The 14,407-nt window shown below is 41.1% G+C and overlaps 1 protein-coding gene across 4 annotated transcripts in view; it reads right to left on the reverse strand.

Moving 5' to 3' along the window:
• LOC102776401 (ral guanine nucleotide dissociation stimulator-like) overlaps positions 1 to 14,407 on the reverse strand; it is a 60,735-nt gene that overhangs the window by 36,371 nt on the left and 9,957 nt on the right. The window contains exon 1 of one of the 4 annotated variants that reach the window (XM_035910684.2): positions 11,462 to 11,635. The exons of 1 other annotated variant lie outside the window; for it this stretch is intronic. In XM_035910684.2, coding sequence (XP_035766577.2) covers positions 11,462 to 11,557 — 96 coding nt within the window. In that variant the 5' untranslated portion in view covers positions 11,558 to 11,635. Of the gene's footprint in view, positions 1 to 1,425; positions 2,152 to 8,572; positions 8,663 to 11,461; positions 11,636 to 14,407 lie in introns of those variants that run through there. 2 more of the 4 variants (XM_035910688.2, XM_035910685.2) reach the window with 2 other exon arrangements.

The raw sequence follows: 14,407 nt of genomic DNA on the forward strand, positions 1-14,407 counted from the left end.
TTGGGAAACCACCGAAACTTAATTTAAACAAGAGCAGAATTACAGATAGAAAATTATTACAAATGGAAAGAGCATCTGACAGCTAACAAGCAAAACAAATAAACAAACAAAAAGCTTTCACACTCTCTCCACTCCAGGTCATATCTGTAGGGATGCACCGATACCGATACTGGTATCGTGTATCGGGGCCGATACTGTAAAATGTGTGTGTACTCATACTCGTAAAAGTTAACCGATACCATAAACCGATACCAACTTATTTCATTAATCAGAGGGTGGCTTGTCATTTCTGTTGTAGTTTTTTTAGATTGGCCACTAGGGGGCCAATTATTATTTTATTTATTATTTATTTTATAATAATTATTTTGTTTGTTTGTTTACAATATGGACACTCTGCAATAATTTAAAAGTTTATTTTATTCGCAAACCTAATTTGTATTTATTTTATTCCGAACAGAAGTGTTTATTTATTATTCTGAAAGCTCGAGACAGTGCCAATAGCTCAGTGATATTTTGTAAATTTACAATGTGGAGACTCTGCAATAATTTAACAGAAGTGCTTATTTTTCACTTGAAACATTTTTGTGGTCATTTTTATTAAGATTTAATTTTTTATCGGCAGGGAATATAATAAAACCTGTCTTCCAATTAATTGTATTTGTGTGTGTGTGTGTGGTAGAAGTATCGTTTTTTGTACTCTGTATCGGCAAGTACTCAGATCCAAGTATCAGTATCGTATCGGTTTGAAAAAATTGGTATCGTTGCATCCCTACATATCTGTTAATCAGAAGAATGTCAAGAGTGCCACTGTGATGTGTCACATGTATCACTTCAAAACAACTCAAGTTTCTATTGAATTATTTGCATAGTTTAAACAGCCGAACGGTGAGCTGTTTGGCTGTTTTTTACTCTCTACTTCCAAGTAACTGATACTAATCCTGCTTGTTTTTACATTCACCAACAGAGTTTAAAGAAATTGTAGCCAGCACACCCAGATCATTAATAAGGTTTATGACTATCATTCATAAAGCATCACTAATATAAAAAGGGTGTTCAAAACAAGCTGTGGTATTAAACTGCATTAGCATTAACGGCAAAGTGTAGCAAAGGTTAAACAGTAAAATAAACACTGGTAACTAATGCTGAGTCAGTGCTATTTACACCGGGGGGCTAAACTGGGGAGCACTCAACCAGAGTTTAATTTATCCTGGGACTTATTTTGGAAAAAAAAATTCCAGTGCTTTCCCAGGAACTATAAACCAGTATCCGTCTAAACGTGTCTTCCGCTTCACTACAACTTCCTTCACTGTTAGAGGGTGGCATCATTTTACCAAACTCTGTGGTCCTTCAGTTCAAGCCCAACACTGAACTACAAACTCAGCCTCTTTACACTTAAGAGTGAAGGCAAACATTAAGAGCTCCAACCTGTCTTTCTTTTCCTCCGACTGTCCTGTAATAATCCTCGCCATCCCAGGTCCCGGCCAGCAGTCCACAGATCCACCGGCTCCAGCACCACATCACGGCTTTGCTGACAACCGGTCCCAAAAAACATGAGGATCCTGGAGGAGCAGAACCTCAGTGAAGGCGACTCCAGGGCTCCCACTCCCCTCTTCACAGATTGGCCGAACCCCAACCGCCAACGCTCAGCTCATGCATGTTTACTTTAACAGCTGTGTCAACAACACGAGGAACAACACTAGAAAAAAATTAACCTATGCCGGGAAAAAAGGAAAAGGCTTTCCAGAAGAGGCGCACATCTGTCCGTGTATGTCAAAGGTGGAGAGAAACCGCTTGGTAATGACCTCCACCTCCACAACAACAACAACACCGTGAGGCTACGGCGCTCAAATGTCCTGCTGTTACCGCTCTCAAGAGAAAATGAAACCTTAACATGATGCAATAAAATTCAAAGAAATTTCCTGCTTAACTGAAGGAGGGGATTATCTCCAGGTAGTTTACCTGTTTAACTGCGTCATCTGAAGCTATGTGAGCGTTAGGCAACCTGTAGGGACGAATGACAACAGACTTACAGGAACCGTCTTAAGAAATTCAAACACCTCTAACTGAAAACAACTTACTGAACCTGTTCCTCTGACACCTCAGGGCACTTTGCGGTTGTCATCACCTTAATCCAGAGGAAGAGGTGTTTATTTTTTTAATTAGTGTTGTTTGACTCAGTTTGCAGATACACATATTTAATGCTGCAAAAAAATATAGAAAGCCTGCGAGTCCAAAAAGTAAAGAAACAAAAATCCAAATAAAGCACAAGAACTCAGGGAACAAATAAAAAAGTCTGATTTCTGGACTACCTTCCTGGTTAAATCAAGATAACAAACAATAAATTAATAAATGGGAGACAAGCATTTACTGGTCAATAAGTGAAGGGAACACTCAGTTATTATCATTACAGTAAAAAACAAAGCTAAACTTCAGTGCTATCGATCTCTTAGTAAGCAGAACCCACTGTGAGCCCATTTCAGCTGCTTTGGTGCAGATGGTCATGACAACAGGTCCACTGGACAGGCAACAACATGACAAACCCCACAAAGGGAATGTTTTAGCAGCTGGTGGCTACAGCCCGTTCCTCTCCTTATCCCTCCTGACTGTTTTTCATCTAAATGTCCCTATCACTGCAGTCATCATGCGATAGTATCTGCAGATAATTCAGGTTGCACAGGTTACTACTTCAAGACGGAGATGTGAGGAGAGCTGGACAGGCTCGCTGGTTCATGTTTCTGACCAAAATGTCAGATTCAGACTCCACGAAGGGGAACACGGGTCCCGGCGTCCTTTAGCAGGACCTGTGCTCGCAGCTCAGCCCCACGCAGCTTGATCGGCATTCGGCAGACAACACCACAACTGGCAGCTTTGCTTCTGGTACCCTGATCTCTGATAACATTCACCAGAGCGCCTCCGGACTCTTTCACACCTGTCACGTGTGCTCAGTGTGAACCTGAAACTGAATATTTTTAAAGTAAAAAATAAATGCATTTAACTTACAGCACTAAATAAAGAGAAGATTACATTTTTTCTTATGAAATAAACAATAATTTGTTAAAGAAAGGAGCTGATTTAATGATCCATTAACAAACAAGAACAGATAAACTAGTAACTGTAACAGCAGATTATTTATTCTTTTGTTGGGTGATTCTTTTATATTGTGTGTCCTGTGCACACAACATACATTTTTTGGCAACATATATTGTTTTTTAATGAAACCCTGCCTGGATATGTGCTCTTTATTCTACGCATTTTTTATGACTAACCGGCAAAGACATCTTACAGTGCAGCATTACAGGGTTTTATGGGATCGTAGTCACACAGTTTTCATGGACTTGGAACTGTCAAAGTGCACAGGGCTGGTTGAAAGAACTACAGAGCACATTTGCCGCATGGCTGATTAAACAAACATAAACAGTGTGTTCTCTGTACAGATGACGAAAGCTTGTTTAACTGCTTGAGCAACACAAGTCATTTTGGTATATCTAATCTTGTAGTTCAAAACAGAAAAGAAAAACAAGAAAATAACTTAAAAATCACAGATTAATTTTTCAAGAATTCAATAATAGGTTTTGTTTCTCCTTCTGGAGCCTCTTCTCTTTTTACTGCAGCAAGAATAAAAAACAAACAAACACAGGAGAGTTTCCCAGTAACAGACACATACAAGAAGAAGCTTCTGAGAGCTTGCCAGATTGAGCTGCCTCTAACAGCCTTTGGATGTATCCCCTGCTATTATTTCAGCCAGTCGAGCCATTCAGGTGCTCCTCCGAGCTCCTGGCATTTAAAAATGCTCTCTCATGCCAACTGCAGCCACCTGGGGACGGCAGCTCTGCTCTGAGGCATCCTGACAACCGTCGCACAGGCTGAGAATAAAATAAACCAGCATGTGTTTGTTTAGGAAATTGTATTGTCAGAAAAATTATTCTGCTTTTTTTTTTTTTTTTAAAGATGACTGATCATCAAACCGAGTGTCGTCTTTGAATCCGACTCCCTTCACTTTAATGCCACATTTGTTGTTTTGGTTTTTCTTTTGATGTGACACATTTCTGTCAGCCCAAGATGTTTTTCAACGCTTTAACCTGCACAATTTTTTTTTTCTGGTCTTTCTCAGAGCCGTCACAATATCAAACAAATTTGGCAACCACACAAAGTTTCAGTGGTATGCAAAGTTTAAGTCAAGCAGTTTGAATGAAACTGTCCAAACTGCACAAAGTGACCTTGTAACAACTTCTCCATGATGACAACCAAATCAGATGGTAGATGGCTCTTATAGTGCTGTTCTTCTATAAAAGCGCTCTATACTACAAGCATTATTCACCCATTCAAACACAGATTTAGGATCACACTCCTGTGATCGAGTGGAAACCTCAAGGGAGATCCTCTGGTATCCACTAGAACAGGGGTGGGCAACTCCAGGCCTGGAGGGCCGGTGTCCTGCAGGTTTTAGACGTGTCCTTGATTCAACACAGCTGATTCAAATGGTTAAATGACCTCCTCAACGGCTCTGTCCCAATTCAGGGTCTGCACGCTTGAAGTACGCGCACTACGCGTACTACGTACGGTGCGTACTATAAATACGAGAAGTGAGGAAGTGAGAGGCTTGTGAAATGGGACGGTCTAGCCTTCGTTGTGCTGTTCAGGTTGCCTAGCAACCATGATACTAACCGCGAGAAACACGAGATTGTGTGACATAAATGAAGGAGAAAAAAATGTTTTGTTGGTCATTCATTTTTGTCATGACATCACTTTGGTTAGTTGAGTATCTGAGGCTGATATATATATATATGTATATGTATGTATATATGTAGCCTCTATATATATGTATATAGAGGCTGAAAGTACAAACATCACTAATGTCACATAACTTTGCCGATATGTGGCCAACAGCAATGTTTTAATGTTCTTCGTTATTAAACATTCGCACATAATTAAGTGACGTCATATTCAGTACTTACTTTTGACAGTTCACTCTTCGGCCGCTCCCTTCTGCCGTATTTTGCGGCAAAATTATCCACACCCACCACCGCGCTATGAATTGTGGGATATATGGGACCACGAAGCGTGCACCGGACCACGCTTGATATTTGGGGAAATCGACGGCGCATTTGGAGTACACTTTGAATTGGGACAGCCGTCGTAGCGTGGCGGTGACGTAATCGCACTTAAAATGCGTACTTCAAGCGTGCAGACCCTGAATTGGGACACAGCAAACGTGTCCTGAAGTCCTCCAGAGGCTTGGTAACGAACTAATCATGTGATTCAGGTGTGTTGACGCAGGGTAATACCTCAAACCTGCAGGACAGCGGCCCTCCAGGCCTGGAGTTGCCCACCCCTGCACTAGAAGCAGGCTTGAAAGGTGATTCAATCCCATAGACTCCAATGTCCAAGTCCAACCTTGCAGCAGCAGTAACCATATTCACACCACTACACAATCCTGTTGTGGTCCCTAAAGCTTTGTTCAGCCATCATGACAGCCAGTGACAATTTGGTTATAACCCACCCATCTGGATTTGGCTAAAGCTTTGACTGAAAAGTGTGCAGAGACAGGTAGCTGCACTCAATCACGGCCTTCTAGGTCTCAGTTCTGCTAATTCAAGTCAATGAACTGGACCTTTCAAGTCTTTCTGCGATGCTGGTGACTTTTATATCATTTTAATGCAACTGAATGACAAATATTACACAGGACCTGAAATTAATTTCCCCAAATTTAGGGAAATTGCACCATGATGCTTTTTACAAGGGGGAAGAGGGTACCAGTCTGAAGAGGGTACTACTTGTGAGCTTAATTACATGTCTTATACAGTCACCCATTGTTCTTCTCCAACTACAGCATGGCTGTATTCTCTGCTCTGTCCATCTTTATCATCGTAGGTCTTCTCTCTCGTCCACTGTCAGCTCAATATTTTACAAATACAGCAGCTAAACTAACATCAGGGTCGGCCGTATGAGGATCCTGAAGATTCACCTTGTCAACATTAACCTCCCCTGGGACTGCTGGTTTTTTTTCCTGAGTGCACTTCTTGTCAGTTGACATATATTACAAGACTTTAAGATCCTTTTGGCTGCTATTGTATTCACAAGGGCCCATCACAGAGTTTTTACACCTGATGCCCTTCCTACTGCAACCCCAAAGGGATGTGTGTCACCTCCTGGGATCCAACTGTTAGGCAAACATGTAAGCCACTACACATTTACATAGTTTAAGTGCCTCTAAGTCTGGAGCTAAGTCTGTGCTGATTTGTGTCCATTTCATGCCTAAAGTGAGAATTTTCCACTTTTAAAAAGCCAAAAAGCTCTACAACTGGAGGCTGGAGGCATTAGCTCCAGAATATTAAGATGGCAGACGAAGGAAAACTCAACCCTTTTTTTTTATATCAAACATTTATCCTTCTTGTCAAAACTTGCACAACCAAGCAACACAACCATCAACATTTTATTCCGGGTTTTGCCTGGAAACCGGAATGTTATTTTCCGTGGTGTTCTGCTCTTTAATAAGTCCGGGGTATAAACCATCTTCCACTTTAAAGAAACCACAGCAACAGATGGAAAAGCAAAGAAAAAACTCCTGCTCTGCTGTGCCGCTTTATTTCAGTCCAAATGTCTCCGGTGTACTCCTGCCTTTCCATATCACCTCCACCTCCACATCCACCTGCACACCTGCTTCCAATTTCCTCTTCGGGTCCTTCAGCGAGCATACCCACACTTGAGTTCCTTGCCAAATTGTCAATCATGCTATCTGAGCTGTAGATTTCCAGCCTTCTGTCTGGCCAAGTTTCTTCTTCTTCTTCTTTCTCTTTTTGGACCCATGCCTGCCTGCGCGAGCCCCTCGGGACTTCCTGTTTAATGACCCACATCAGAAATGGATGATCATTGCTGACGGCTTCATGGTTGCAGTGGGAGCTAAGAGCAAAGGACTAATAGTACACTGACTGCCTGTGAAAGAAAGTCTGGATACTGTTGTCCAACAACAAAGCGCTGCACTCATCGTACTCATTAACTGCTGAAAACTGTCTAAATGTTGATTCTAAATATGGCTATAATATGGCTCAGAGTCTCAGCCTTGCTCAGTGAACATTATCAACACGTCTGCAGATGCTTCCTTCAGTGTCGACTGACAGTTTGACAACTGACAACATCTGACTGTTAAACTTTTTCTTCCTGATCACTGGCTGTAAGCTACTCATCAGTGTGCTGCACATCCTTCTTCTCTAACCTGCTTCAGAAAACAAATGTTGTTTGCAGGAACAGCTGATCACAGTCTGTCAAAGTTTACAGTTTTTAACTAAAACAGAAAATATGGAAATAAACTGCATCAAACCACTCTAAGAAAGTCTGACAGTAACACATTGTTTCCCATAAAACAGAAGAATAATGCATTCTGCGTTCAATATTTGCTGTTTGCCCATAAAATACTGCTACACTCTGAACAGCTTTGCATGCTGGGGGTTAGGTTAGAATAAAGACAGCAATGCCCCACAAATACAGAAAGCTATTGTCTTTCTAGAAGAAACACAAGGGAACACAAGAGGTGGTTGTGATTTTCAAATACTGGAATAGAGGTTTTATTAAGAATAACACTACCAGCCAACAGGCCAATAAAGCATGGTTTCATGGAGTGGTCATACTAAATGTTCTGTGAACGGTACACACTACAGCCACCAAACAGCTCTGAAATCTGCCTGGTGAAGCTAGCAAGGCTATTACAGCACAGTTATTCCATTAAAATTAACCAAATCTGAGAAGTTCCCACCTAATCCCCTCAGAATCAGCTGTTTTGTTTGTTTGGGGATGTGTGGAATCCCAATCCAATGCAAAATGGCAACCACACAAAGTTGCAGGCCCTTTAGAAGCATTTATTAATAGGTCAAAACTCTTAGTCGCCTTATAGTTTCCAATATTTTTGAGCCCACAAAATGTCCTAAATACAACAGATATCCTCTTCATATTGTAGGTTGAAAAAAGCAGCTCTGGTAAAAGCTGCAAACAAATCAATGTTGAACTTTGACCATCAATATCATGGGTTATCTAACAGTTTTAACAAGAACACTGCACAAATTTAATGCCTATGAGGTACAGTTACAGAAATGGCACTAACATTAGAGCAGCCAAAAACACCACATAGACAAATTAATTGAGCTGAAACTTAATCTTACAAAATTACGGACCATGAAAGTCCTCTCTGGCAACAACAGCACAAAAACTGTGCACCAGGAGCTTCGTGCCATGGGCTTCAATCCAAAGGTGTAACGTGTTATTTGGCCTAGTAATTCTGTTCATATAGAGTAGCTCACAGTTAATACTCAATAATGTTTGGTTTGAAACCCTCACCTGTATTACACATGACATTTTTGGCTTTTATTAATACTACCTAAACCCTTTTTCAGTACAGCTGGATGATACAGTAGTAGAGAGTTGCCATCGTTAATGCGAGCAGCGATCTAGTCAGTGTAGCCTTAAATGAACAATTTCATATAAACTCTGTTGAACCCTTCAACAAATTAAAGAAGAAAAGGCCCAGTACTAATTTGAGTAGGTAAAGAAAGTCTATTACAAGTCTACCACAACTACTTACAGCCATCTGAGAGCAGTGTCAGGTCCAGTGGGATCTCCGAGTATAGCATTGTTGCTTCACTTTCACTTTTTAGTAGAGGCGGATGCAAACACAACTAGAGCTTCAGACAACCTTAACCTGAGGTCTAATGAGTCAAAACACCAGTATGGACATGCAGAGCCTTTATTTAATTTAGCATACCATTACATGTGTGTGCTGGTGCATTGGGTGTGACTTTCTAAGCCCCTAAAACCATTTTGTTAAAGTCACTGTAACGTGTTTGTTATAAATTTCTAGTTTCCATGGATAACCCTGAAAACGCAAAACTTGACAAAACACCAGAGTCAATTCTCTATTTTTTTAATAAAAAAAGACTTTATAACTGCAAGTCTCCACTTTTTTTCAGCCACATCCAGCCGTAACTACACCAAAAGCCTAACAGCAGGGAGCGCAAGTGACTTTGTTTGACCCCAGAGAAGAATTCGGGCCACATGAAACACAATCCGGTGATACAGCTGAGACACTAAGTGAGAGTTAGAGAGAGACGATCAGCTGACAGTACATATCCACCTCTCACACTGACAGCACAGCAGAGGATCACATCTAATTAAATATTTTTGTTAGAGCAGATTTCCTACAACAACATTATGAAAGAAAAACGTTCTTGTCCTTGGTTAGCCTTGAAAACTGCGACTACGTTGTCGTTTCCAATCACAGACTGGAAACATTGAGACTTTGCAGTTTAGTTCAAACATGTTCAGTATTTCACAGGTGGAGCAGACTGCCAAACGAAGCCACAGGACGACAGTTTGTGCAGCCAACCTACCTGCACACGAACGCACCATCACACCTAACTTCATACAGAAAGACTCAATAACTCACGGTCAAAACTATGTGGACACCCCTGTTACATTAATTCTTGATGTCTCCCCATTTTTTAAGATGTTGTCCAGGAAGATTTTAAGCCGCCCGCAGTGATATTAAAACACAAATCTATTAGTGACATTCAGCACTGATAATGAGGTGAAGATTTCAGGCCTATGATTGGTCTTCCAGTTAATCCCACAGATGCTGGATAAATGGGGTAAACAATTTCTTTGGTGCTTTGGTGCATTGGCTTCGTACTGGGAAAACGACATGTTTAAAGTTTAAAGGGCCACTGGGCTTGTAATACGCTGGAGGATAGCTTGATGTTGTGGCACAAAAACACCGATAAAGCTGGTGTGGCTTAGCTCAAACTGTGAAAAATGGCTGTCTGGAATAGTTTTTGCTTGGGCTGCCAGCTCACATTGTTTCCACATTTGTCATATTACATCCATACCTGCATGTCTAAAACTGCAGCTTCATTTTAGTCAAGAATCTATCATTTAAATAGCTGCCAAAGACTAAACTGCAGGTGAAGACCCAAGAACAGAATAATTAATGATTTAATACTGAAAAAAATCAAACTATTAAAACGTATTACTTAAAAAAATCCTTCTGTTGAAGATAAAGCTCCTACACTCTCATACCAGTGTACGTGCAACTAAAAAGAACTCCCTGTAAACCATTTTAATCATGAGCTTCTTTCAGTTGCGCATTTTATTAAGAGCAACACATTCACTACATTCACCATGGGACCATTACAGACACGACCAAACATGTCAGGATTTCAAGGGGCACACCTTTATCTGCAGGGACATGCTTTCCTGGGTGTGCAGAGTTTTATATCAGCAGCAGCCCAACACACACACACACAGACTGTGCTATGTCACAGCTCTGCAACAATGAAATGAAAAAAAAAAAACACATAAAGCATCCGTCCCCATGATTCATGTGAAGAAACAGCCTGAAACCATGCTTTCAGAGTGCGACAGACTCTGAAATACAGCCAGAAGCAAAACCTGAAGGCAAACTGACAGATCAGGTGAAAAGGTAACGGGAACATGCAGGTCAACAGGTGAACATACGCAACCTGCAAACCTGGGCTCAGCACATTTTGACAGAACCTTTAGTAAAGGGGTGCAGACAAACCCCAGGGTTTTTATATACGTATATATTCCAGTTATGTAACACTTCGTTTTTTCTCTTTGCCCACTTGCTAATTTGTTTCCTTTTTAATTGCTTTTCACCGTCCCTTTCACTCAGCCGCTAGAAACTTTTCAGTTATATTTAGGCACAATTCATTTTTGGCTTAAGACATTCATCTTCACACAACACTAGTTGTGTTGATATATTATAACCAGGAAGGTACTGGCCCTTCTCATTAATGCTAAACCGGACCTCCTGCATAACTGAGACAAACCAGCAGCTTTGATGGAATAAAAATAACCTGTCCCAACAAACAGAACCAAAAAAGTCACTCCAATTACATTAACCCAATAATGTTCTCAATTTGACTCCTTATAAGTCACAGGACTTGCCCAAAAGCTCTAAGTGGCTGTAACTGCTCCAACGAGTCAAACAAAACAACGAAGACATAAAAGAGCAACGCAATTAACTTCTCTGGCCAGAAAAAGAAAATAAGTAAAAGCAGAGAATGGTGAGTGTTATTGTTCCACGTCCACTAAGAGCTTCACTTGTAAACCACACACACTCAATACTGTAATCATTTACAGCCATACACGTAAACAAATTAATAGATGTATACAGCTTAAGAAACGTTCCTGTGTCCATTTTAAAATAATCTACAGATGTTAATACTGCATTAAAATACACATTCAGTCTTCTTTTTGCAGTAAGCATGCACACATATATGCTACAGTATCAAATATGCAATTAGTACACAGGAACACACTCACACACTCAAGCAATTAAAATTTAACTAGATACATATACAGTATGTATGAATGCACTTATGTTCCTCTCCACACACACGCTGCATCCACACACACGCACACCCAGCCAGCCTGGCGCGGTATCAGAGCTCACCAGGTCATCCAGGATGGTGACGGGGAAATCGAACATGCACATCTTGACAGGCTGAGCGAGCGCTCTGTGCAGGCTGAACAGGGATTTGGCTTCCATGCTGTGCCCTGAACGCACCGTGCAGCCAACGCTCGACTGCGCGCAACCACAACAAAAACACAAATAAAACCAGAAGAAAAAATGAAAAAGGAGGAGCTCCCCAGTCTGGCTGCTCGCTTCGCAGTCCTATCACAGAGGACTGCAAAGAAATCCACCTCAAAGAAACCCCTCCACCTCCTTTTTCCCAAACACCAACAACCATCCACTCCCCTTCCTCTTCCTCTTCTCGCCTTTCTTCCCCTCCTTCTCCTCCTCACCAAGGAGCGTCTAACTGTCAGCAGCTGCTCTCTCGTCTTTCCGTCCTCGGGGGGGTATTGCCCAACACCACTCAGCTGTTTTGCCACGACCGCAGTGCTCTCACATTCAGACGGAGGTGCTCCGACTCGCCACCGAACCAAAGCACACGTCTGCCCGGAAAAAATAAAACCTCGCCAAATGAAATAAAATGCAGCAAGTACACAGAGGGTCCTCCGAGTTGCCGTCTGACTCGCTTCTGCTTCATTATGCTGCAGCGATTTAATCAGGAGAGAAGGACCAGCTCTGTTTTGCTCCTGTAGTGCCAGACGGTCTGTGTGAGCCCATTAAAGATGAAGCAGGGTGACTGCTTCAGAGGCTGATGTATGAATCAGACTCTCTTCTCATTAATGTCGCTGGTAAATGTAAAGGCACGCATTCTGTTGAGTTACCAGCCCTCATCCTAAAACTTATTTTTCTTTTATGGGTTTGATGAGAGTCTAAAAGTCTGAAGATCTTTTTAACAGGATGTTAAAGTCCTTTCTCTCTCTTTTTTTTTTTGGTTGGATTTTAGTGTTAAATCTGATGTTTGATGGTCTCTTTGCTCTGCTCCAGCACTGTGACTTTTGCAGATATTTTCAACAATGCAATTTTAGCTTTATTGCTACACAATTTACATTAACTCACATTTAACTTGACTTACTGCAAATACAACCTGAAACTAAAAAAACAGCACGTGTGCCTCAAACCTGCAACATGCAGCTGATGCGTCTAGTATAACAAAGACTTCATAGAAACATATGGTAAAATGACCTAAATGTTCTCTTGACCTCAGTAAACATTTTCCTGATGTGTTTATGATCTTTGGCGCTAGTCTTACTGAATGCAACCATTATTATTAGACTAAAGATAATGATACCGCAGAATGTGCTTTAGGGCGTGGCCACTTTGTACTTAAAAAACATTATTGTTGTCAAATATACAAATTTATCAAACTGGATGTCAAATAAAAGAACAACAAAACAAACTAATCAAAATCTCCAAGCCCATAAACTGGAGTTCTTAAAATGGAAACATGTGGATGTCACGATCTAACTAAACATGTTTACCTGGTACAAAACTTTGGTTTTGGCCTCTATGCAGAGTTTACCTCTTTCTAATGACTGTAGGGGAATACTGGGGTCAGGGGCATGGACACTATTGACTGGGCCTCATTGTCCCTGAACTTGACCTCTCAACTACATTTGTGTTGTTGGTGCCTTTTGGAGCATTTTAATGTCTTTCTTGGACGGTATATAAGCCATCCAAAAAATTGACTTAGTTTTTCACTAATTAGCAGGTATTTGCATCATTCTACTTTTATACCTGTAGAGTGTGTGGATGGAGTATGCTAGAATTAGCTGATAATTAAACTCTCCACCCTCTCCAAATATGCTCACTTCTGGCTTCATTAAACCAGCAAATGTTGAAGCTTTGAAGCTAAATTACTGAGCAGCACCATGAAAATGTCACCGATTATCACTTGAAACGAGGAGGTGTCAGACGACAGTCTGTGAATCAGCTCCACCTGACAGTGGAGGAGACACATGGGCCGATTATCTGCTCGTTTATTGATCCATGAGGTAATTACAAGGTTGTTATTGAAGCTGCAGGTTACAAACAAAAAGAAGTCAAAGTAAAGTATTCAGTTTAAACTAGAGCGGAGCGGCTGAGATAAAACAAACCTTTTCAGGACATATTCTCAGAGTGTCTTTCGTGTTTTTATTTGCTGTGTGTAGGTGCAGGTTTCCCCACAGCAGCAGGATTGATTCAGAGCCCACCGGGAACCATCTCGCCTCCAGCTGGACTCCGTATTGACATTCTGATATAATATCTTTGTCATGTTTGCAGCCTGAACCTTAAGGCTTTAATGTACTTCTGCAAAGACTCAAAATACCTTGTGAAAGTCGCTGTATGTAGGTCACACGGCTGTTACCCTAAATGGCTGAAATGATGACAGAAAGGAAGCAAGTCTGCTTTGACGTGAAAAAACAGGCTTAGAGTTGTGAAGACATGTTTTGTTTCTGAAAGTCTTTCATTTTTTGTAGACCTATCACATGCATGTGATTCGGCAGATTATGGTATTCTGGTAGAAAAGATATGCTCAGCTGGCTTAGATCAACAGCAAATTAAATGGTTTTATTCTTGTATTTCTGGTACAACTCAGACAGTAGTTTCCAAAGGTTTCCTGCCATTCCTGCAGATGTTCCACAAGGATATTCTCCTGGTCCACTTTTATTCACCTACAAACTGCAGCCATCGAGCTACAGGCAGTTCTTTTTCTACACTTTAGAAAAAGAAATCAGGAGATGAACAACCAAACTTGGCGCACAGGTGCATGTTAGGCCCCTGAAGGTTCTTATTTACATCAAAAATTATGATGTAATCATGGTGCCTAGCAGTCATATCCAAGAGCCTAACGTATTATTTTATCAACAAAACTTCCATCCATCCATTTTCTTCCACTTATTCTGGGTTTCTTCCAGGTCACAGGGGTGTATAAGTGCACATGGCACCAGGAAACCCTAGACTGTGGGTCGTTGATTGATTTTGTAATCGCTGGGAACGCCAGGCAGA

Source organism: Neolamprologus brichardi, chromosome 12 (assembly GCF_056152115.1).
Source record: "Neolamprologus brichardi isolate AB-2024 chromosome 12, ASM5615211v1, whole genome shotgun sequence".
Classification (NCBI taxonomy): domain Eukaryota; kingdom Metazoa; phylum Chordata; class Actinopteri; order Cichliformes; family Cichlidae; genus Neolamprologus; species Neolamprologus brichardi.